This window comes from Triticum aestivum, chromosome 5A, assembly GCF_018294505.1.
Source record: "Triticum aestivum cultivar Chinese Spring chromosome 5A, IWGSC CS RefSeq v2.1, whole genome shotgun sequence".
In the NCBI taxonomy this organism is placed as follows: Eukaryota; Viridiplantae; Streptophyta; class Magnoliopsida; order Poales; family Poaceae; genus Triticum; species Triticum aestivum.
Window position 1 is genome coordinate 378,709,252 of NC_057806.1, and position 26,363 is coordinate 378,735,614.

The following is a 26,363-nucleotide window of genomic DNA, read 5'->3' on the forward strand; positions in this document are numbered from 1 at the left end:
GGGAACGGACTTCTTCGTTCTGCCTATGATCATCTTGTGGCTGAAATTAAGGAGTTGATGAGACATAGGGAGTTTATTCCTCAGAAGTTGAATAGGGATCAAAACAGAGTTACCGATCGTTTGGTAAATTATAGTCGTATAGAGTGTATCACGACTGTATGGATGCATGTAGGACCACCATGTATTGAGGATCTTTTACCTCTCGACTGTAACTCTCTTAATATAGAATAAAAATCCTTTTCCCACGAAAAAAGAAAATACACATGCATGAACCCACACACACCTGCAACCACACATGCGTGTGCATACACGCACATATACACATGCATGGACCCACACACACCTGCGACCACAAGCGCGTGCACACGCACATATGAGTCCAATTCACATACATCAGCATACATAGACGCACAGGAAAAAAATGACCAGAGAAAAACAGACTAAAGGTAATTAAAAAACCATTTACATGAGAAGAATTTTCAGGCGATTTACAAATAGGCCAAACGAAAGAAAGAGTTGTAACTGCTGCTTGAGGCTTAAGGCAGAGCTTAGAGCATTTACAGTTGGATTTGGCAAATTCGGCTCTTTATATGTCCGTGGACGCGTCCGAGCATGCCACGGTTGCATCCGGATGACCCTTCATATTTCGTACCCGCATCCACATATCTCAAATCCAGACTCTCAAATCCATGCACGTTCATCATACAAGTCAATATCGCACGTAAATAACAAATGTTGGTATCGAAAATGCATAGTTCTTACATAAAATTTATTTGAAGTGCACAACTCAAATATTAGCTCTTTGCTTTTTATTGTGGGTTCATATATGCTCGACAAGATTATTGAGTAGTTGCACATGCATCTGATCTCGAAGATTCTGATGCATCTGTAGAAAGTTCATAAGCTGAGTTGCATCTTGATCTTTTGGGATATGAACTTGTTCTCCATACTCTTCACAATCATTGGTTTGGGCAACATCATCACCCTCATCCTCGACAATCATATTGTGCAAAGTAACGTAACATGTCATGAGCTGCCACAAAATTTCTGATTCCCACATCATTGCAGCAACACGAACAATTCCCCAATGAGTTTAAAGCACTCTGAATGCCCTCTCCACATCCTTCCTAGTTGCTTCTTGCATTGTTGCAAAGTGGCTTTGTTTGTTTCCCCGTGGTTCGAATATGGTCTTCACAAACGCTGCTCAGTGAGGATAGATGTCATCGGCAAGATAGTATCCCATATTATAGTCACGACCGTTGACGGTGTAGTTGCACGTCATCGATTCCCCGTTACAAAGCCTCCTAAACACCGGAGATCGTTGAAGCACGTTGATATTGTTGTGAGAACCCAACATTCCAAAGAAAGCATGTCAAATTCATAAGTCATGTGATGCCAGTGCTTCTAGTATGATGGTGGCTTCTTTGGTGTGACCTTGATACATTTCCCGCAAATCTTTGGGACAGTTCTTCCATTCCCAATGCATGCAATCAACTGATCTGAGCATTCCTGGACATCCTATCCCGATTGATCACTCTTCTCCCTCTGATTGAGCCCTTGAAGTTGAGAATATGCTCCACCAGCCGGTCCATTTCCTCTTGCATGCTCATGAGCATGATCATGTCCACTTCTTCGTTCGAATCCGATGAATCGAAGAACTCATCTTGAATGATTTGATTAAGCTCCGTCGGTCCATACTCCTCGTCCGATGAAGTATCCTTAAAAAATTCACAAAAAACCAGGCCGGACAACGTGTCAAACACAAAGAGCGCAAGGGGCGGCCCGAGAGTTGCTGGCCGTGTCGCGGTGGCGTCCGGGCCGACGACGACGTCCCCACGGCGAGGACAGGAAAGAGAAGTGTTATGGCGATGCTGGCCGCGTAGAGGCTCGGAATGGCTGGGGACCGCGCGCGGCGGCGTAGCTGCAAGATGGACGACGTGAAGGAGAAAGTAGGGAGGAGAGAGCAAATTGATCCGGTAGGCCGAGTGGGGTGGATTTGGTGTAATTTGAGGTGACGTAGGGCTATCGGGTCCGACATGGCGGATGCGCCTAGGTGCCCTATATCTGTTTTGTATTTGGGCTAGATATGAGGGATGCCACTCAGGCCGGATGATTGAGGCTCCTTTGCGTGTCTGTGTTGTTTTTCTAATCGATTAGTTTTTGATGGATTGGTGACCGGGCCGTTCGTTCGAGGCGGGTTTGGTGCGTTTCGGTGTGCATAGAAAAATAAATTTCCTCAGGAAACGGAAGAAAAAGGAAACGCCGTGGCTTAATCCAGGTCAGGTGGTGACCTGGCGTTAACGGAAGATCTGCACGCGGCGGTGTTTGGACGGAAGAAGAGCGAGAAAGAGAGGGAAACGAAGAAAAGAAGCAGGCGAAGCAAAGGAAACGAAACGAAGGAAATGAAAGAAAAGAAACGAAGGAAAAAGCTTGGGAGAAGATCCGGGTATATATACATACAGTAGCGTCGTCCTCCCTCCCCAAATCCAAAGCAGACCAAATCCAACCACAGAGCGAGCGATTCTATCTGGCGCGATGAAGGCAACCATAGTGGAGTTCGGCGCCGGCAGCAAGGTCTCCGCCCCCGGCGAGTATCCCTGCGTTCCACGGGCCCGTCGCCGGCGGCTCCTCACCTACCTCTGGCTCCAGGGCCTCCAGCCCACCTTCCAGGCGTACGCTTCGTCATCGTCAATGGCTCGTCCATCTGTCTACCTGCCTACTGCTAACGGGTTTGCTGCTTATTCATGGGATACGTACGACTCGACGCATGCAGGATGACCCAGGAGACGGACGCGCATCTCTGCTGGCTCCATCTGCGGCAGCTCGTCGCCCGCGGCCTGTGAAGCGACGCCCTCAGCTACCTCCGCCGCTTCTTCAACCCCGACGCGTGCACGGACGGCTACGCCCTGGACCTCGTCTGGTTCCTCAACGCGTGCCGGGTCTTGGACAACATGGGCGGCACCGCCGCCAAGCATGGCGCTGTGATGACCGCCGTCTACTACCACGACGTCAGCCTATCTACTTACCTCAGCCGCAACGCCAAGCTCGGCTCCATCATCAACGCCATGGCCAGCTCTCACCAATTCAGGTGCTCAATCAAATCCGTCCTGGTATCTATTAATAATTGTTTTGATCGATCGTGCTAATTAATCGTGCGTACCTAGGCTCTCCCTGGACTGGGAGCTTGTGAGGAGAAAGGCGTCGTTGGTGGTCTACGAACTGCTTCTCCAGTCTCCAGAGTTGAGACGCCTGCTGATACTGCCGCGGCAGACAGTGAACCCTCAACAACTGCTTCCCATCGGGTGTGTTCCTGTATTCGTTAATTCCTCCAATCAATCTCGATTACTCTCTGATGACTTCCTTCTAGTCGATCGTTCAGTACATACTCCCTCCGTTCCAAATTACTTGTCGCAAAAATGGATGTATCTAGAACTAAAATACATCTAGATACATCTATATCTGCGACAAGTAATTCGGAACGGAGGGAGTATATGTTAATAATAATGCTGGTTGATTGACCGTGCCGTGGTGGTATTTTACCAGCCCTCGTCGTCCAAGACGTCACGTGAGGAAACAAGCCCGGCGGCCAACATCAACTGCCATCGCCAGGCTCTATCTCAACACAAATAGGAGGTACCTACGAGTACAACACGATAATTATCATGAGATCGAATCCTTAGATACTGCGGTCTCTGAAAGTGAAGTCTGAATTTCATACATGACATTCACAAATTTCCATTTTCCTGCCTTTTTGCAGCCTGTTCAGTTCAGAAAGCCCACATCCTGGTACAACATCCTTCTCTTTACAACATATCCTTCTTTTTTACTCCCTCCGTTCGGAATTATTTGTCTCGGATATGGATGTATCTAGAACTAAAATACATCTAGATATATCCATTTCTGCGACAAGTAATTCCAAACGGAGGGAGTACAAACATCCTGGTGGTGGCATTGATTAAAGCAATGCGTCTCGACATGTATCCGATAGTTAACTGTCCTTATGATTTCAGCACTGTTGGCAGAGTCTTTGAAGAGGGTGGCAGATCTTATCGGTAGTTAACACTGCCTTTCCTCAACATTCCAATTTGTACATGAATATTTAACCTGTTCGTAGCATTTGGTGTTCCATGACACGTATAAACTGTCTGATATTTTTCCTATTGTTCCTTTGTTGGGGAAATCACTTGCACTATGCTACATCCTAGCTATCTTTTTTCTCTCCGAGCAATATGAGTTCCTATCTACTGATAAACTCGTGATTTTTGTTACAGATCAATGTTTAAAAAGTGATAAACGCCCGGAGCTCCATCAAGGGCAAATACTTCAGTCAATTTGTAAGGAAGGTAATTAAATCACACTCGTTTTATCCTTTATAGCCACTTGTCATTCTCTGTGCTTGCTTACTCTCTGAGCTTTGTAGCTGCTCATTACGTCATCTGCACTTTATCAATGCCTAGCTGCCTGTTGTTATTTCTAGCTTGTTTCTGAACACGCACTACTTCGTTAGGGGGCTATATGCATCATTGCTAATAAATATTTCGTTCACCATGTTTCCTTTGTCATTCTTGTGTTGGGTTCATCGTTCATGATCATTCATGAACGGAAAGGCTAAAAATCTGATGTCAGACTTTTAGGCATGGAAAATCTGATGTTTTCCTTGGCAATTTATATTGACACGGTGATGCAAATTTAGCTTGCAAGCACGACAATTTTCTAGTCAGCCATGCTCGCCAACTAAACTTGCCATCCTCGGCGAACATAATTTGTCATGAAAAACGTTTGATTTGACATGGTCGAAAATCTGACGTCAAATTTGTAGTGAAGTCCTTATAAATGAACTCCTTATGTTGTGCGTTCCATTTTATAAGTGCCTGGCTAACTAATGTACTTCAAACTACCGTACTGGTTTAAGGTGCTCCTGGAGCTACACTCTTGCAAACCACGTATGGTACCTTGACAAATCCTGATAACAACATTGGGACCTCATCGGTGACGAATGCAGGTAAATGTAATTAGTTGAACACTCGGAGCTTGTCTACCTGCTGTCATTGCTAACTGCAAAACTCGTTTCAGGTGCTGCTACACCCTTCACGGGACAGGCTACTAAACATTTTTGTTTCTCTTCAGCTGCAAATTCAGGTTTATATTATTCACAACAAAAAAATTCAGGTTTATATTTTGAACTGAGTGAATTCCATTTGTTTACCCTCAAAATTGACACGTGTGACAAATACTACCCGATTTAGCAAAAAATCTCAATTTAGCCAAACTTGTGCCACATTTTACCCCTTTTTTTTCTCAATTTTGATGCCGAGCACGTGCAGTCAGCATCAAAATTGAGGGGGGAAAAGGGGTAAAATGGGATAAAAACAGAAGTTACTCATCTTTTCATAGTCTTTTTTGGGCTCAGTAAAGCACCGCAGTTTTTTTCTGCTGGATTCACACATTTCATAACTAGTAAATAGCTTGTCTTTTGGACACTTCTAACTGGTGAAATCAATACTTACTGGAGTGCAGGCTGAAGCTGGATTTGCACGGTGAACTTGACGGCCTAATTATGTGGGGGCAGTGCCCTTACTTCTGGTGCTCCGGTCTACGTAAAGATGACAGATCAATGTTTACACTATTAGGTTATTTTGCTGCTATTTGCGCTATGTTGAATTATTGACTCGAGGCTTGCTAGTCCCATAGCTAGAACATCTATTCTATGTAAGCACCAACTATTTTCGTATGGAGTTCCTTGGATGTCATTTGGCCACCAAATTTTGCAAGAAGCTACAACATTAGGTCATAATCGAAGCCACAAAGTTTCGGATTCTTTTTTTGCTATTTGTTTTGTTTTACCGTTCATCGAGGTTGCAATGCACCTGTGTGTAGCCACAAACTTTCCCTTTTGCCTTTCACTTGGTCAGCCTCAGGGTGCAACTAGGTGGCAATCTCGGTAGAAACTAGAAACCACTTCGAGGATTCCACACCTGGTGGTCGCTTGTGGGGGACGATTTCATTCCTCACGTGCCAACAGCGCCACAGAGTCATGAGGAATCCAAGCCTCTCCGAGAGATCACAGAGGCTATGGAGCAACCATTCCGGTCCTGTAGGCACCATCTTGAGGATGTCTGGTAGTTTCCAGTGATGAACCGCCATTTCTTGCTAAAGCATCACCACACATGTAAACCCATGAAACGTCTCCTCTCACTCAGTCACGAAGGACATAAGTCAGAAATTTAAGATGCTAACCCTTTTTGTAGGCAAGGGATTGGTTACAAGGCGCCACACAAATATATGAACCTTAGCAAGAGCTAGGCACCTCCATAAGAAAGCCCGGACGGTTGTCCCGTGCCGGGCTCACCGCAACAGGAGATGATCAAAGACGTGGTCAAGCCCTAGGGGATACGCGCTCCAGACCAAGAGTACACCGTTGCGCTCCGGCTCCCAAGCCAGCCATCATCTCCAAGACATGGACTCACTGATTGTGATGATTTCTTCGACATCGGCTTGCAGGAAATATTTACGTAGATATATTTCTCCACATTGCGAGAATTCGATAGAACTTGCATCAAACGTATCTGGGCGGCTAGGTAAAAAGAAACTTCTGGTGCAAATAACAGTATTTGCTTCAGATGGGCAATGTTCTCTCACATAAGGTAAAACTGCCAATTCTAGGAAGACGGTGTTTTCAGGGACAGGTGCTTCTTCGACAATTACTGATATCACATCTGCTGTAAAGTTCACTCCCAAAGCAACAAGCCAATAATGACACATGCAGGACAACAGAACAAAACTGTGACCCAGTAGAATAAGTCTCATTTGAGATGGGTTGATAATGCAGGGAAAAATAATCTGTTTTGAGAGTGGAACCGGAGAGTGCAGGAAAGAAAAAACAATCTAATTTGAGGACGGAAATCTAATTTACAAGGTGGGAGCACACTGAAAAAAAATCTGGTTTGAGGGTGGATGGTTGCACCAAGCACTTGCCCAGTGATGATTTGTCTACAATGGTAGTGACAGGTTCAGCTGAGATGGGAATCAGCTGGATGTATCCTGTCAGTACACAGAAACATAAGGATCCTGCACACGATAGAGAAACATCCGTCAGACAAGGCATCCAACTAAGAAAAAATAGAAGGTCTGATAGTGGTATTTTTGTTTCAAATCCTAAGGAGTCCAAAAATAAATCCATATAAAATCACCCCTATCCAAACATAGCCTACTTTGGGAAATCAAGTGATCTTTCCATAAGAATCCTATATACTTAAGAGATTCATCCGCATTAACTTATTTATCTCAACATGCAAGCATGCCACATCACCGTACAATTATGAATGGGATAAGAACCACCTCAACATGCAACCATCCATGGGAAAATACCAACCACTACATGCAACCATGCATGGGAAAAAACCAACCACTACATGCAACCATGTATGGGAAAATATTTTTCATTCTATTATTCTACTTATATCCAATAAATATTTTACAACCAAGTCATATACATTTTTATTTTGGTCACGTGTTACTAATCCAAATATTTATATTCCACGCAATCAAATATCATCGAAATATATTGCAACTGATTCCCGCAGCAACTAGTTGGTTCAAATCTCAACTACGGGTATTTTAAGACAGTTCGAAATTTGCATGCCCATGCCACTTTGCCTACTCCAGTTCACTTTTTTTACCAGCGTCGGCCAGAAGGCAACGAAAACCTTGGTCAATATTTTGGCTAGCCAAGTTTTTAGTGGGCTTGACTTTGGCTCAAACCAAACACACACTACATCTTAATAGTTCCAAACAGCACATGCACCCCTACAGAAGTAAAACAATATCCTATTGCACCGTATGAATACATATTCTCAATGCACTTATACAACATGTAAAAATAACTGAAATAGAAAAGAAAATTAACAGGATGAACAATAAAAATGCAAATTTTAACAACAGCCAGTAGTACAAAAGAAGGGTCCGAACATGAAATAGCACTATGTTATAAGTAGTCATCAGTGTAACCTTCAATATTCAGTCTTCTTCTGGATCTTCTGGGCGCTGTAAAAAGATAAGATCAAATGAGCAGGCGCCTTGTCTGGAGGAAATGAGACAAGCCCATCCAAAACAGGTATGGTAACAATGCTATATGCAATAAAGTGAGGATTGAAAATGCTCGGTATCGACCTTCAATGCAGTTCTACGATTGAAAGGTGCTATGCCTACGTAAATATGAGTAATCCGACTGTTATTTAAACATCAAAGAAAAAATCCAATCATGTTTTACTGACTTTGGTAGCAAATGTGAAGCAGACGCTTGCAAGTAAGGTATGACAGAACCCAAAAGCTTCAAAAGACAAACCAAATCAACCAGTTTAGTGACTAAGAGTGTCGTACCGGTAGGAAGTCCCAGTCTTCCTCTCTCATATCAAAATTTTCAGTAGTTTCTTCATCAAGCAGTAACTGAACCAAAACAAATAATATATAAATTGCTCATTAGATATCATGTAAAAATCATCTGTTAAAATACTCACGGTATGCATTCCAGTGTACTCATCATAGTCATGTACAACTGCTGGGACATACCTGAAAGGCAGAATATTGAAAGACAAGGGGTTAAACCAGACCGGGAACTGAAAACGACAGATAAAAGGATATCTAACACCATCAACCAGATTTGAAGCTGTGAAGGCATACATTTTGTCCCGTCGATCCCATAAACGGATGATCTCCCCAATACAATTATCTGAGGTTGTCTTTCTTTTCTTCATGTCGTGCTGATCTTGTGAGCTTGCTGAGTTGCCATTGTGGAGAACAAACGAGTTGACCGACTTAGACGTGCCAACCATTTTTCTGCAGTTTGAAGATCCACAATGACAATCTTGATCTGCTCCAAACTGGACAAATCTGTAAAAAAGGACAGAGATTAGAAACAGCAACAGTTTTGTGTACACGATGCGATAAAGCAAGGTGGGTGAAACAAAAAAAATTATAATGAAAAAAAAACTTATAAAGTAACCAGGAACCTGAATGAACATACTTATAGTCATAGGTCAGCTCCTCCCCTTTCTCTATGTCACGAAGAGCAAAAATTCCAACTCTGGTCTCTCCATCTACAGTCCTGAAATAACATGATACCAGTAGCAAATATCAGGGTCATCCGCATGGATATAGAATAAGCAGCACAATATAACTAACCATTTCTGCATCTCTGTGTTTGGTTCACAGCTATGATTGATGAACCTGGACTTGTTCCCCTTGTTTGTTGCATCAATGACCATATTACTACTGACCTCACAAAGATAGAAGTTAGTGTAACGTTGTCTCTTCATTTTCCATAGTCTTTCCTCACAAGTTCTGTCATCAATGACTACAAAATCGATGCAAGATATATGGATATTAGTTTGATCGCCCAGTGTACAATGTGAGTAACCATCATAATATATAATACTGCATTTGTCTGCATTTCATTTACTTGCTCAAAATAGATTTCAACAAACCCTTACCTTCTCCTACATATTCTATAACAAATTCTCCTTTCTTTATTTCGTCCTCGGCTATCAATCCAAAGCCACATTTCTCTGTCTAGAATATAACAGTCTTTAGGGAACTGTTAGGAAGTGAAAAATATGTATACACACCAATTAAACATTTTATGAAACAATTAAATTTATGCACCACTTACAACGAAACCTAGAAAATGGTCATCAAATAATAATGATTGGCTACGCTTCAAAAAATATGAAACATGAAACAACTTGCTTAGATTCTCTGTAGACTTATTAACACATAAGAGCATACTTTCCTCCTCGCATTTAATTTTGCAAATTGTAAAGTATTCAATGTTGAAGTATTGCTTGAGTTACTGCATGAAGAAGAATATACTGCCTCACAAGATAAAGAAAGTTTCATAAAGGGATTTGCCATGGTTTAAGGTGCAGGGCCAGTTGTGCACAGAATGCGACTATGTGTTGGATATTTTGCTAACATACATATAATCTCTATGAAACATGCATATATAAGGGCCAGATCAGATATGGAGTACAGGGATAATTAATGGGGTTCCTAAGAGATCTCTGAATTATATATAAGTTCCAGATAGAAATACAAAATAGGGAAAAACATTGTATGTAACGTAACATCATAAGGAAAAACAATACCAGACAACACAGTATCATAAATTGACCTAGGGACAACGATGCAATACTGACTATAGAAACAAATGTCTAGAACGGTAAAATCACCAGAGTACATATAACCAAGAAAATGACACAAATCTAGTTAAGAAGGTCCTGGTGAACAAGGCAAATGTAGCAGCAGTTGTCTGCACACAGATTCGACATGTATGTATAGGATATAGCCAAATATGGTAAGTCAAGCATATTTTCCTCTGTTTGTATCCCCTAAGGTAACAACGAAACAAAAATTAGGTCGCATACGGACAAGTAACTGGTTAGCTGCACAGACTAATATTACAACTCACCAGAATCAAGAGCGTGCAGTGGAAAGAATTGGAAGTCAGAGGAGGGCATGGCCACTGTTGGAGGCGCCGACAGCAGCAGGTTTTGGGAGAGGAGAATAGAAGGGGCCAGCAGGCACCTGTGGGGTGAATAGGCCTTGCAGTGGTGGATTTGAGCTGCTAGCATCACTTCAGCAGAGTCACATAGGACAAAAAGGACGGCCAGGCAAGTCAAGGACGCACAAACTTGATGTCAAGGAAACTGAGGCGGCTTGGCATTGGGAGTTCAGACCATTGGCTGCAAGTATTTAACTGTTTTGAACCACAGGGACCTGGAAAGCCAGATAGGGACAGGGAGAGGAACATCCCTGCCCCTGCTTCACAGGGTTCATCCCCCAATACACAGTTACCCCTACTGTGGTTGAAATAGAAGATCCCTATCCCTATGAAAAAAAATCCGTGGGAAGAATTCCAGCCAACCAATAAAGCCTACTAGAGGAATTTTCTACCGGGAACAGGAGAGCCCCATTGGTGTACCTAACATGCAAAAGTCTTGACATATAGTTGTGGTTAGACAGAATTGCACCATGTATGGCAGATCAGGTCACAAACAACTGCCTCAAGAAAGCGGCTTGACTCATTCAAGTTGTACTGTCAAAATTACTAACTTCAAACATTTGGCGATTTTCTTTAAGCTAAAATTTTTTATGTTTCATTTTATGTTGCTACCAACCACTTCGTTTATTTACTAGTATCCTCAAGAAAGAAATAAGAGAAGTCATTGTACCTGAGCAGATTGCAGTTTGAGAGTTCAAATATGCTTTATTTCAGTAACGAAAGAGAGAAATAGAAGTTATAGATTGGTCCATGTAAGCAGAACAGCTGGTATACTTACACATAAATACAACGATGTATTTAACTTATATTCCTTTACATGGGGTCATCGTTGCTGCTATTGACTTGCTCATTGGTCGTGGACTTACAAGCAAGCAAATTAAAGTTCTAAGTTCATGCAACTTTTCTGTATTTGTTTCTCAATTATTCGTTCAATCAACCTAACACCTGGATGTAGGTATCAGCTGTCACAGGCTCACAGCACCTCCCACCTCCCGTGCTACAAAATCTCAGCAACAGGTTCCCTGGGTACGATTAGATAAGCCATGCCATATGTGTATAGCAGGTTCCCGTTGTTTACTCCGTTTTTGGTCTTCAGGCTCCATGTTTACGCAGGGATGATCGATTTTGAAGTAGATGAGAGAGGGTGCTGTCTTAAACTTCTCGCTGTCCAATGCTTATGCTGTAAAACGTGCCTCCTGTGCTACAAAATCTCGGCAACAAGTTCCCTGGGTACGATTAGATAAGCCACGCCATATGTGTATAGCAGGTTCCCGTTGTTTATTCCGTTTTTGGTCTTCAGGCTCCATGTTTACGCAGGGATGATCGATTGTGAAGTAGATGAGAGAGGGTGCTGTCTTAAACTCCTTGCTGTCCAATGCTTATGCTGTAAAACGTGTACATAATGTTTCCATCCTTCAATATAATGCATCTGGCCTGTAGGTCGGGCGACCGATCAAACGGCGCAGTGACTAATGTCGTTGATTTGTACCCACAGGTACATAGTTCCAGTTTTGGCAGATGCTGGTGATAGAAGCTTCGCTACATAATCGGACTATTCAGTTTTGGTGAAGACTCTGTTTAGTGAGGATCGTATATGCTGTTTTTTTTTAGGATTGTCATACTGTATTGGAGTACTTGAGTGTTAAGATTGTACTGCCTTATTCCATCCTTTCTCAGTAATATACTTTTGATTCTTAGTATTTTGTAATTATTATCCATTTTTATGGATGTAATATACATGACTAACTGTCACGACTCCCCGAAAAAACAGCTTATTCTTTAAGAGGCAACATCTGTTTTTTACTTTTCGTGTGTGTATGTGATGATTTTTGTTCCCAAAGCATATTTCAGATTCGTGAGTGCTTATCAGTCAACAAAAAAAGGAATGACCGACCGTGGCCATTTCAATCAGACCAATAATGCATGAAGCAATGCCGAAGCAAGATTAACAGATCATGAATGGCTGTCTGGAGGTAGTGTGGCCACCGGTATTTAGCTCATTAAATGGGCGGAATAATTTAATTGAATAGCTCCAAGAGCAGATGGTACTGTTACAATATGGAAGATTGCTCGCTACGGCATGTACAATGGGGTGTTCTTCGTCATGATATTTAATTATCTACCGAAGCAAGAGAGGAGAAAGAAAGAAATTGTTTCACTCCAGGGAAAGCTAAGAGAAGGCTAATTGTTCTAAAGAATACGATCTCTAACACCGTATTAATGTTTTATAGCCATCCTAACAAGTCTTATTGGAAGGTTAAAAGTTTGCAACCAGACAGCAGTGTACCAGGAATAACATGGCAAGTTCGGTTAGCCCGTCTGTTAGAATCACATTATGTACAAACAGTATTATTTGTCACAAACTGTGTGACCTAGCACCATCCCCTGTTGGCCGTGGCAAGACACCATTCTGAGGTAATTGATGGGCATTGACGAAATAGGCTCTTGATACAGTATAGTTGTTCTACTCAGCCGCTACTCTGCTACTAAAAAAACTCTACAAGATCTCCACCCTGGTCACTGAAACTAAATAAGTCTACAAAATGTACGAAATTTTAGCTACTATTGTCAATCCACGGCCAGTCACTCAAATTACTACAGACCTACCCATGTTTTCCTCGATATTTGCTGTTAGGATTTTATATTGCTCCAATGCAAACCTTATTTTGTTCATTTTTACCCATGCAGGATTTAGTTGTTGGCAGACCCAAAGCTGTTTATTTCTATAAAGTTGGTGGTAGAGGTCCTTGCTGGGCTTTTGACAGTGAGACGAAGTTTGTAGGTTGGTTTCAGTGCTATATACTTTGCATTATTGAAGATTAGACAACCCGGAAGAATATTCTTAATGAATATGGCTCCTCTAATCCTATTATAAAATAAGGAACCCACAGTCCCCTTACGATACAACATAGAAACTAGAACACATTCTATTCAAGGCGCGTGCAGTAAAAATAGATTATATTCAGATATTGCATTATAGGGCCATATATAGCAATCACAGTGTTCCTTCTCAGTCCTCAATTTTCCCCTTAAATGGCCAATTCTTCCAGACTCACTAATTATGAAAATTTGAATAGGTCATACCTTAATCAATTTTGTTTTGAACAAAGGTCGGAGCTGGAATGATTTATTGGCACAATCGTTCTCACATTTACAGTTTGATGAACAACAAGAGAACAGCATCCTGCACCAATAAAATAGCGGTTCAGAATTGTTCTTTTCTCGACAATACTGAATTTTACAAGTGCATTAATCAAATAGCCAAGAATGTATTTTTCTTACAGAGTACGAAGCAATTATATTATGCGCACTTGTGTTTGCGTGCCTGAGAGAGAGAGAGAGAGAGGTACCCGCATTGGCAATCTTTTCCACAAGCAACTGGTGATCCAGAAGAAAGGGAGCAAGAACAAAAAATGCCATCATCTTCAACCCGCTTCTTAGTAAGATAAACATCTTTGCAGAATTAAGGACATCAATAATGTAAAAAAATATGATTATCATGTGCAGATTAGAAGTTCACATCATGAGAGTGTAAATGGGCAATGAAAACTTTATATACCTAATCATAGGGTGGGGGGGGGGGGGGGCAAATGAGAGAACCAACAATACATTAAGCCATTTTGCGATGCATCCTTGTAAGCACATTATTGCAAAACATAAAAACACTCCCATACCATGTTGCTTTCTACTTCAAAGACTATGTTATCAGATTTCCTTGCATGTCACATTACAGTTATAGGTGTATCACAAATCCAGATTGCCAGGTGAAATACATTGAAAGATATGATGAATCGTACTTCACAACATAACAGAATATGGAAACTTCAACCCGACACTTTACTAAACTGAATCATGCAATGGTGCACATGATTGCTGCTCTGAAAACTCGAGAAGTAGATAGGTTTCAAGAAATGATTGGCAAGGATACTCCGCTTAATTGGTATATAGTAGCCTAGCTTCCATTCTTTCAACGCAGATGGCAGATCAAAATCAACAAAATCTGCAGGATCTTTCAGCGCCTTAGTCAATTCATCAAACACACGCTCAGGGCCCTGCACAACAAATATTGATGATAATATCACTAGAAATTCTCGCTTTGAATTTCTTCAACCTGAATTTTAATGGCTTGTAAAATTTTCAAATCTGACAGATTGTGACGACTGTTTAAGCCTCACAGTAGCCATGACCAGCTGACCCCTAACACCCCCCTCCCTACACACCCCATGCATATATACTGGCTCGACCCCTGTCTATACTGTACAAAAGGATAAATACAGTTTTGTAGCAACATGGTGACAGTGTGACGGAGAATAGTTCTGTGAAGCACCGTTCAAGGGCAGGCACAAATCACCTATTTTGCACACGGAGTCACGGATACACATGCATGAACACGGGGTTCACTGTTAGTGAGCACATAACCAAGTGGCACGGTCAACCCCTCGCGTGATTGGCCATGGTCAGTGTTATTGTAAGCAGTTTTTGGCCAAGGCACACCGCTTTAGCAAGTTTAGGGGGTCCAAATATGTGAATTTAGAGTACCAGGACTAAAGTGAGTGCACCGCACAACTTAAGGAACTGAAGGGACATTTTACTTACCTATGTTTATGTTAGACTCAACATGAGCTAGAATCAAGGAAAAAAACTACAATAAAGGAAATTCTATTTTAAATATGATCGGCACAGTAAGCTGTGTGGAAACGCTAATGCAGGTACGACCAGTGGGATTTGGAGCAAACCACAGGCCAAAAGCTAAGCGCTTATAACTACCTCAAAAAAATGCCTCACTGAAAGCAGAAAAAAGATATGGCTGGATTGCACAATGAATATATCTTCATCTTCTATTTCTATAACAAGAAATGAAATTGATAACAAAATGCATCAATTTATTTAGAAATCTGACATTGCCAGCACCGGAATTTTTTTAGAGAACCAGTACCAGAATTAGGACTAAACATACTGACATAAGCATCTTCTATTTAGTTCAGTGCATCAAATTTAGAAATTACCCAGGAGCCACGAGTAGGCGAGCTGCGAGAGCAGGCCGCGGTTGCGCCTGCGTCGCTGCGTGACTCGGCGAGCATCAATCTCGACCCAGCGTTACACGAGGTCGGCGGCGGCAGGAGTCCGCCGGTCGAAGCGGAGGCGGGAACTGGCCGGAGGGGGAGAACACTGCCTAGGCCGAGGCGGAACGACGCGGTCACGTGGAGGCGGAGCAACCAGTAGGTGGGGAGAGGGGAACAGGGGAGGGCGGCGGCGGGGCACGCGTGCCGCGTGCAGCAGAGGCGGCGGCCGGCGGGCGATGCAGCCGCACGGGGTGAGCAAGGTTGAAGTAAACCGTGGTTTCGAGTTTTTCTTTTTTGATTTTGATGTGTTCTTTCAGTTTTCTTTAACATACTAACACACTGGGAACTAAGAATATATGGGTGGATGGTTAGATGGACAGTGGTACCGAGGCACCCAGCCCGTCAGGGTTTATAGTGTTTACATGCCGACTTAGTCTCTCGAAGGTTTTCATAAAGGTAAAATATGTGTGCGTTCATAAAGAATGAGTGTATGCACGTATGTGTATGAGCGCTTGTATCTGTATCGTGTTAACATAGTAAATATCCTAGCTACGCTAATTTAATTAAAAAAGATTAGAATAGGGGCCCACCCAAAAAATCAGAGGGTGGTGGAGAGTTTAGAAGGATTATCATGTAAAAGGCCTCTAATGAGCCCGTGAATGTAGTATTAATGGTAAATACATACACAATATTGGTCCATAGAAACATGCACTTGCCCTTATTTCTATGAACACATCCATACATTTTATGTCTATGAGTATCTTCAAAAGACTGAAACGGCACGCTATTTTAAGATTGACAAAGTCGTCACATATGCATTTGTGATCGACGGAAACGTCATTTCTTCACTAAAAGCACATCATCAAAACGTCTAAAATAAATCTAGAAAAGTGCCAGCACTTGTAACAAAACTAGGACTTAAACTCCTAATTTGGTTCGCACGTGTTCTTTCAATTAAAACCCGTGCAGGTCACAAACCTTGAGTGTATGTTGTGTGCAGGTGCAAACTCTCTGAGGGGTGACGAAATGTGACAGACTAATGACTAGTCATAGCGTGTTGTTTTGTAGCCATGTCGGTCATGTTTGCCGAGCTGGCGAGGCTCTAAACATGATTGAATGTCGTTGATAGGCCTCGCGGTTTATGTGCTTGAATCCACAGTCCTTAAACTAAAAAAAAAAGTAAAAATAAAACCCCTTACAGATTATGTAGTGGTGTACCAAAAAATTAAAATTAAAAATGTTATGTGTGTATATGGGCTAGAACCTGTGACATGCCTTTTTTGCAAGTCGTGACCCAAAACTAAAACTAAATATGAAATAACACATAATCTATTTCCTCCACTAAAAATGAATCAACTCGCTCGACCTCCCATGAATAAAGAGAATGCAAAGAGACCATATCGGATGTTGTTTTGTTCACACCACCTCAAGTTCTTAGTTTGAGTTGATCAATATCATTCCATAATTTTTTGTGTATGTAAGAAGTGCATCTCAGGGCCTTAATCGAGTATGTACACTAAACAGTGCATGCTCCAAGATGTGTGTGTACTATAAATTTCTTCTCTCTGACTATCAAGATTTCTTCTCATGACTCTACAATCTGAAGATGGGCAGGTGCATCAATCGTGTGCCTTCAAGTTCTAGTTAGTTTTACATGGTTCCTTTGATAGCATCAAAGTGTTCAACCTTGGTGTGCTTAACTTTAGTATCAGGTGAGAGTCCTAGTGCACAATGTGTTTCTTTCGCACTCTTCCATGTATGCAATCAAAAATAGTACTTGTACTCTTGTTGACCTATACCCCGATGAGTCTTAATACAATTAGGGGCTGTTTAGATTGTGCCTGCATTGGCCTTGCCAAATCGTGGGCATGTCAATTTATTAGCGAGGGATTCTACCCCCACGGGAATCGCCAGCCGCGGGCGGAAATATGACTGCGCGACCAAAATTTTGGTTGAGATCCGAAACATCGGGAGCAAACCAAACGCACGTCCAGCCGCGGGCGGAAAATATGTGGCACACTTTTTTTATATTTCGCCTTTTTCTTTTATTTTGGCTTGGTGTGAGGACTTTGTTGATTTTGTGCATCTTAATTATACAGAGATTGGGTGTAATGCTTAAACCCTTTAAGTAATAAAAGCGCCCTTTTTTAAAAAAAGACAACATGCCTTACATTGCCTTCCTTTCATGATAATAAACCCCCTGCTGGAGTTACGTAAAAAATATTAATAATTCAACATAATAACATCACATAAGGATAACACAAGCGCCGTGAAAATTCCTAATTCCAAATGGGAGAAAAACATGTCATTATAATAACTGTTTTCTAACTTTATTATGAGTTGTTCGGCACTTCGGCTACAAGTATTTGTTCCAACCTTTTGAAATTTTCCTCATAGTAACATTTGTTTTTGTAAATCATTTATAGCCTACCATATTTGACTTATTCAGAAAACTCTATGAAGTTCCAGAGCTCATATTCTTCATCTTATATGGTGACAAACCACTAATATATGTTGGAAATATGCCCTAAAGGCAATAATATTTGTATTATTATATTTTCGTATTCATAAGTATAGAGTTTATATTCTATGCTATAAATGCTATGATTGTGAAATATGCGATTTAGTGGAAAAATTATATGCACGTGTGGAATGATAAACGGTTAAATAAAAGGTTTCTAGTCGTGCCTCTAGGACTAGCTCAAGTGTTGTTGGTGATCATGTTTCCGGATCTTAGATATCTTTAAGTGTAACGATAGTCCTAAAACAATACTGAGATTATGACGTTGGAAGAACGATCATATTGAAATGATCCAAACTTGTTTCTTGTGAATTGGATTAGTATCGTCTGTATTCAATTGTAATAACACGGAGTGTTAACGTGTGATATTGCTCCTTAGACTATGAGAGTATCACGGTTACTTCTTATCGTGTGAACATGAACACAAATGAAATCGTATTGACATTACATAAAAAAGAAAAGGGAGGCTATGGGGTTGCTCAAATGTCACCTGTAACACGGTGATCATAACGACAACTTACAGGTTCAACGAAAAGTTTGACAAGTGACCGGATAGCTCGAGAGGGGATTTGCTCCTCCAATGATGAAGAGATATTTTTAGGGCCCTCTCGATGTGAAGGCATTGATCATCGTCTGGCCAGACCCAGGTGGCTTTTTCATGGGATGCCGGAACAAAATAACATGAAAGAAGAACAAAACCGGTAACAAGGATTTCGGTATAGTGAGCATGGTGATGACTCAGGAGGATACCGATGCATCCCGAGTTTTGTGAAGTATCACGAAGGAAAGGGAACATCATATGATAACCAAAGGTTCACTCGAATATCATTCGTGTGCTCATAGGGATCAATACGGATGTCCATGGTCTCGCAGTCGGTCTTTGAACGAACGGTTTTGTTCATGTCTATGAGTTACTGAACCTATAGGGTCACAGGCTTAAGGCAATCACATTCTGCCGAGTGTTAGTAGGACGGGAGTCATGAGAGTATATTTGTGGAATTTTTTCATGAATATTCAGAATAGTTTTGAGAGGACTCGAAAGCGTTTCAGGGTCACGGGAAGGGTTTCGGTGAATATCAGGTAATACTGGGTATTACCGCTAAATATATATATATATATATATATATGTGAAAAATGTTTCCAGGATCTTAAATTATATATTTAATGGCCTGAAAATATTTAGAATATTTATATATGTAATTTAATATCAACAGAGCTTAAAAGGCCAAGTGGTGAAAGGCAACTTGTGCCAAAAAGGTCCAAGTGGGAAAGTGCCCCCTTCCTCAAGGAAGGAGGCCGAATTAGTGTGGGGGAGGAGTCCAACTCCTCCTCCCCTGGCCGGCGCCCGAAGGAAGGCCTTTCCCTCCTTGGTGGCAGCCCCTCCCTCCCCTTGGAACCTATATATAGTTATATACTAGAGGATTTTGTCCTTGGAGATACACAAGTTTTGGAGCCTTCTCTAGTTCATCCACTACTAGTTCTAGTTGGTCCTAATCGACTAATTAGGGCTAGCCCTAGACTCCTCTTATCCTCATAATTAGAAGCCCCGTGTGGTTCTAATCTCTTTTCTCTAATTCTCTGGCGACGATTAGCTCTGAACGGCGAAGCACTGCCGGATCATGAAGACTGTACACTTGCAACCAAGTAGAGATGCCATGCTTTCGGTCTTCTGTTCGAGGGTGATTCGTGGGATCGTCATCGACGTTCGAGGGACTCCAAGTATGATCCACACCAACTCATCTTCTTCCGCTGCACTCCGGAGTCGGTAACGATCGTTGATCTCAACTTGTTATGCATCTTCATATTGTTCCTGGGTGATTGTAGGTGCGGGTTTTTTGTTTTCTACTACATTTCCCAACAATATAAACATCCACACACATTATTTATCACACCGAAAGATCGAGGTTCAACACTTGGTGTTGCATTAGAATTTTCATAGTCCTTAATCCACCGATTCATAGGAACAAAAGATGTCAACGATAGCTAGTACTCAAGACCACTTATCCTAAACAAAATTGTCCCTATGCTCCGAGACCATGTGATTACTTTATTCTTGTGAACATATATCATGCTCTATAGTATAATGCTTTAACAAGCATACATTTCGGTTCTAATCTGCTACACCGCGGGGCATAAGATAGACAAGAACTTAATGAAGTGTGCCACACAATTACAAACAATGTTGGGTAGAAATACAATCATAGGCCATATGACACATTAGTGTCACAATCCACATAGATAGGCAAACTTGCCACTTTAGCGTTAATGTGTGCTTCTATTGTTCACAAGAGATAATAAATAGTTAGAACATTAGTGAGATTTCCATTCACACTTTAAAATAAGACTAGTTGCATATGAATCATAGAAATGCCATTAGTGTGACTTCGTTCATTCTTCTAAATAAGATTTGGTGCATCTTAATTAGGAACTGTCACACTTATTTTGTCTATGATATGCTATCAATAAGAGAGGTGCGTGTGACATCTCATTTAGAATGAGACGCCCACCCTGAAAGATCGAGGATCAACACTTGGTGAACACTTATTTAGAAGAATATGAACGTCCACACACATTATTTATCACACCAAAAGATCGAGGTTCAACACTTGTTGTTGCATTAGAATTTTCATAGTCCTTAATCCACATAGGAACAAAAGATGTCAACGATAGCTAGTACTCAAGATCACTTCTCCTAAAAATATGTGTTCATAGGCTCCGAGATCCCGTTATTACTTTATTCTTGTGAACATATATCGTGCTCTATGGTACAATGCTTTAACAAGCATACATTTTGGTTCTAATCTGCTACACCATAGGGCAGAAGACACATAAGAACTTAATGAAGTGTGCCACATAATTAGAAACAATGTTGGGTAGAAATATAATCATAGGCCACATGACACATTAGTGTCACAGTCCACATAGATAAGCAAACTTGCCACTTTAGCATTAATATGTGCTTCTATTGTTCACAAGAGGGTAACTACACATAAACATGATAATAAATAGTTAGAAGATTAGTGACATTTCCATTCACACTTTTAAATAAGACTGGTTGCATCTGAATCATAGAAATGCCATTAGTGTGATTTTCGTTCATTATTCTCAATAATATTTGTTGCATCTTAATTAGGAACTGTCACACTTTTTATTGACGAGATCATGATTTTGTTGAGGTCTCATTATTTCACACTTCCCTTACATCTTAATTGTACCATAACACAACTTTTTTATAAAGAAAACATAAGTTGTCACGCCTCTTCACACAGCTGGGGTTAACTTAATAGTACATTTAAAATACACATATCAATGTCATCTATTATAGAGACAAAAAATGTTTCTCCAAAAACTAGGATTATAAACAATCAACATGAATAAGATGTATAATTATGAATATCCATTTCTGAGCTCAGGCTGATGTGCAACAGCGCTGAAGAAAAAATCAAAACAAATACTAGAAAAATTCCAAAAAATTCAAAAAAATTGCATGGTAGATAATTTTATGCCTCTCCAATTTTCAGATCATTTGGACATCTGAGCAGCTCTCGGCAAAAACGGGGGTCTGTAAAAAAATTTACTACTCATGTACTGTTATGGCTGATTTGTCTTTTTTGCTGAGAGCTACTAAGATGTCCAAATGATCTAAAAATTGGAGCGGACCTCATAAAATAAATTATCTACCAAGAAAAAAAAGGATTTTTTTGTTTTAAATTTTTTGTGAATTATTTTCTGACCGGGTGCAGATGAGTCTGGGCACCGAATCACTACACTCGTATAATTAAGCCATCTCCAAGTACTAGTGGAATAAGTTCAATAGATTTGACTTTAGACTCCTCTTCATAAGTAACATGCATGGTGTCGTAAGCTACTTATGAGACCACTCCTGCTGCCACGACGACATCGTCTGCCCCATGCAACTCTCCACAAAGGAGGAGATGGCGGCACGACGTGCATTACGTATGAAGGAAATATGCCCTAGAGGCAATAATAAATTTATTATTTATTTCCTTATATCATGATAAATGTTTATTATTCATGCTAGAATTGTATTAACCAGAAACATGATACATGTGTGAATACATAGACAAACAGAGTGTCACTAGTATGCCTCTACTTGACTAGCTCGTTGATCAAAGATGGTTATGTTTCCTAGCCATAGACATGAGTTGTCATTTGATTAACGGGATCACATCATTAGGAGAATGATGTGATTGACTTGACCCATTCCGTTAGCTTAGCACTTGATCGTTTAGTATGTTGATATTGCTTTCTTCATGACTTATACATGTTTCTATGACTATGAGATTATGCAACTCCTGTTTACCGGAGGAACACTTTGTGTGCTACCAAACGTCACAACGTAACCGTGTGATTATAAAGGTGCTCTACAGGTGTCTCCGAAGGTACTTGTTGAGTTGGCGTATTTCGAGACTAGGATTTGTCACTTTGATTGTTGGAGAGGTATCTCTGGGCCCACTCAGTAGTGCACATCACAATAAGCCTTGCAAGCATTTTAACTAATGAGTTAGTTACGGGATGATGTATTATGGAACGAGTAAAGAGACTTGCCGGTAACGAGATTGAACTAGGTATTAAGATACCGACGATCGAACCTCGGGCAAGTAACATACTGATGACAAAGGGAACAACGTATGTTGTTATGCGGTTTGACCGATAAAGATCTTCGTAGAATATGTGGGAGCCATTATGAGCATCCAGGTCCCGCTATTGGTTATTGGCCAGAGGTGTGTCTCAGTCATGCCTACATAGTTCTCGAACCAGTAGGGTCCGCACGCTTAAAGTTCGGTGACAATCGGTATTATGAGTTTTTGTGTTTTGATGTACCGAAGGTAGTTTGGAGTCCCGGATATGATCACTGACATGAAGAGGAGTCTCGAAATGGTTGAGACGTAAAGTTCGATATATTGGACGACTATGTTCGCACACCAGAAAGGTTTCGGACATATACCGGAGTACCGGGGGGTTACCGGAACCCCCCGGGGGGCTTAATGGGCCTACATGGGCCTTAGTGGAAATAGAGGGCAGCAAGGGGAGTGTGGGGCGTGATACGTCTCCAATGTATCTATAATTTTTGATTGCTCCATGCTATATTATCTTCTGTTTTGGATGTTTATGGGCTTTATTATACACTTTTATATTATTTTTGGGACTAACCTATTAACCCAGAGCCCAGTGCCAGTTTATGTTTTTTCCTTGTTTTAGAGTATCGCAGAAAAGAAAAATCAAACGGAGTCCAATTGACCTGAAACTTCACGAAACTTATTTTTGGAAGGAAAGCAACCCGGGAGACTTGGAGTCCACGTCAAGGAAGCTTCGAGGAAGCCACGAGGTAGGGGGCGCGCCCACCCCCCTGGGCGCGCCCTCCACCCTCGTGGCCCCCCTGACGTACTTCTTTCGCCTATATATCTCCATATACCCTAAAACGATCGGGGAGCACAATAGATCGGGAGTTCTGCCGCCAGAAGCCTCCGTAGCCACCGAAAACCAATCTAGACCCGTTCCGGCACCCTGCCGGAGGGGGCAATCCCTCTCGGTGGACATCTTCATCATCCCGGTGCTCTCCATGACGAGTAGGGAGTAGTTCTCCCTCGGGGCTGAGGGTATGTACCAGTAGCTATGTGTTTGATCTCTCTCTCTCTCTCTCGTGTTCTTGATGTATCGTGAGCTTTGCTATTATATTTGGATCGTATGATGTTTCTCCTCCCCCTCTACTCTCTTGTAATGGATTGAGTTTTCCCTTTGAAGTTATCTTATCGGATTGAGTCTTTAAAGATTTGAGAACACTTGATGTATGTCTTGTCAAGCGTATCTGTGGTGACAATGGGATATCACGTGATTCACTTGATGTATGTTTTGGTGACCAACTTGCGGGTTCCGCCCATGAACCTATGCATAGGGGTTGGCACACGTTTTCGTTGTGATTATCTGGTAGAAACTTTGGGCACTCTTTGAGGTTCTATGTGTTGGTTGAATAGATGAATCTGATATTGTGTGATGCATATCGTATAATCATACCCACAGATACTTGAGGTGACATTGGAGTATCTAGGTGACATTAGGGTTTTGGTTGATTTGTGTCTTAAGGTGTTATTCTAGTACGAACTCTAGGGCTGTTTGTGACACTTATAGGAATAGCCCAACGGATTGATTGGAAAGAAAAACTTTGAGGTGGTTTCGTACCCTACCATAATCTCTTTGTTTGTTCTCCGCAATTAGTGACTTTGGAGTGACTCTTTGTTGCATGTTGAGGGATAGTTATGTGATCCAATTATGTTATTATTGTTGAGAGGACTTGCACTAGTGAAAGTATGAACCCTAGGCCTTGTTTCAACACATTGCAATACCGTTTACGCTCTCTTTTATCATTCGTTACCTTGCTGTTTTTATATTTTCAGATTACAAAAACTATTATCTACTATCCATATACCATTTGTATCATCATCTCTTCACCGAACTAGTGCACCTATACAATTTTACCATTGTATTGGGTGTGTTGGGGACACAAGAGACTCTTTATTATTTGGTTGCAGGGTTGCTTGAGAGAGACCATCTTCATCCTACGCCACCTACGGATTGATAAACCTTAGGTCATTCACTTGAGGGAAATTTGCTACTGTCCTACAAACCTCTGCACTTGGAGGCCCAACAACGTCTACAAGAAGAAGGTTGTGTAGTAGACATCAAGCTCTTTTCTGGCGCCGTTGCCGGGGAGGTGAGTGCTTGAAGGTATATCTTTAGATCTTGCAATCGAGTCTTTTAGTTTCTTGTTTTATCACTAGTTTAGTTTATAAAAGAAAATTACAAAAAATGGAATTAAGTTTGCCTCATACGCTTCATCTTCTTAATATCTTTCGTAAGTATGATGGAAAGGAAAATTGTGCCAAAGTGTTAGAAGAAGAATGCATTAAAATGTTTGGCACTAAATCTTTGAATGATGAGCATGATTGCAATGTTGTTAGTATGAACTCCTTGAATATCCATAGTGCTAATGATGATTGCACTAGTTATGATGAAAATATCTCTTATAAGCATGTCGATTTTTGCGGGGTATATTGGGTTTGCAAGTACACACCAGATAGGGAAGATAGATATTGCAAGAGGCATAAGTACTTGGAAACTAAATGGTTGCAAGAAAGGCTAGATGCTTGTGCTAAAATTTTAAACTTTCTTGGCCATACTTGTGAACTTTGCAATGAACGTGATCATTTTAGTACCCAATGCAAATTGTTTCATGATCGTATCGTGTCCAAAAACTGTAATGATTTGATTTCCCTTGCACATCATAATGAACTTAGTTTGCTCTTGGGTTATTAAGAAATGAAACGTATACCTAAGGATATTCCGAAATTTTCCCTTGATAGAGTTCTTCATTTTGATCTAGAGGAAATTTATATGTGTTGTGCAGTGAATTGTATTGAAAATCCTTATATTGCCAACTACATAAAGAAAAGAAAAGAAATAGAAGATGAAGAGAATAATAATGAAAGGGAAGAGACTTCCCAATACCCTCCTATTATTTCTTATGATGAATCAGGTAACAAGGAGGAGCCTCCTATTCAACCAATCTCATTAATAAGGAGCTCCAAAAAGAGGATTGAACCTACACATGATATGGTGAAGAAGAAGAAAAGAAGAAGGAAGAGAGGTAAAAAGATATCTCCCCCAAATAGTGCTGCTCCTATTACTATTGTGCCTCATGAAAATATAATTATGGAATATAATGATACTTCTTATGATCTTGAAAATCTTTTTGGCACTTGCTTGGAAGAATATGATAATTGCTATACTATTGGTGCTATCCATACTATTAATGATGAGAGTGATTATGCTTATGATATGAGAAGGCCCAAGCTTGGGGATGCTATGTTTGACGAAGATGATGTTTTTGAGAATATATTTGCTTCAATTAATGTTTGTCCCAAGCTTGGGGATGCTACGTTTAATGAAGATGATATTTTTAGTCTCCGAAGTTTTGATATGCAAATTTATAATGATGATAGCATGCCTCCTACTTATGATGATTATTGTGATGATACTTATGCTATAAAAAGTAGCGATTATATTTATAAAACTTGTCATGATTATGATTACCCCTTTTCTGAACATTACTCTTTTAATGTGGAAACAATTTATAGTATTCGAGTCTCTTATGATACTCCCACTATTCCAAATGAGAAGAATTTTGCTTATGTGGAGAGTA

The 26,363-nt window shown here is 40.9% G+C and overlaps 1 protein-coding gene and 1 long non-coding RNA gene across 3 annotated transcripts; one reads left to right on the forward strand and one right to left on the reverse strand.

The window, feature by feature from the left end:
- The first annotated feature begins 4,152 nt into the window (after positions 1-4,152).
- Positions 4,153-5,730, forward strand: LOC123106953 (uncharacterized). Its single transcript, XR_006451556.1, has 4 exons — positions 4,153-4,343; positions 4,913-5,002; positions 5,074-5,139; positions 5,518-5,730. It is a non-coding gene; the product is annotated as an uncharacterized lncRNA (long non-coding RNA).
- Positions 5,731-6,722: 992 nt separating this feature from the next.
- Positions 6,723-15,932, reverse strand: LOC123103471 (histone-lysine N-methyltransferase ASHH3). 2 transcript variants are annotated; one of them, XM_044525069.1, is made up of 12 exons: positions 15,565-15,932; positions 14,487-14,610; positions 13,909-14,011; positions 13,643-13,742; positions 9,489-9,567; positions 9,181-9,352; positions 9,023-9,103; positions 8,680-8,889; positions 8,517-8,568; positions 8,380-8,445; positions 7,969-8,043; positions 6,723-7,068 (listed from the first exon to the last, which is right to left on the reverse strand). In XM_044525069.1, the coding sequence occupies exons 1-11, from the start codon at positions 15,637-15,639 to the stop codon at positions 8,017-8,019; spliced, it is 1,089 nt and encodes a 362-aa protein (XP_044381004.1). In that variant the 5' UTR covers positions 15,640-15,932; the 3' UTR covers positions 6,723-7,068; positions 7,969-8,016. The 2 variants fall into 2 exon arrangements, with proteins under 2 accessions (XP_044381004.1, XP_044381003.1); XM_044525068.1 differs by having other exon boundaries at positions 8,008-8,043; positions 15,565-15,931.
- Between the last annotated feature and the right edge of the window lie 10,431 nt (positions 15,933-26,363).

Coding starts and splice junctions, on each gene's coding strand:
- LOC123103471 (XM_044525069.1), bottom strand. CDS start 15,639: ATGCTCGCCGAGTCACGCAGCGACGCAGGCGCAACCGCGGCCTGCTCT. Junction 13,743..13,908: donor GGAAAAGATTGCCAATGCGG/GTACCTCTCTCT, acceptor TTATTGGTGCAG/GATGCTGTTCTCTTGTTGTT. Junction 9,353..9,488: donor TATAGAATATGTAGGAGAAG/GTAAGGGTTTGT, acceptor TCGATTTTGTAG/TCATTGATGACAGAACTTGT.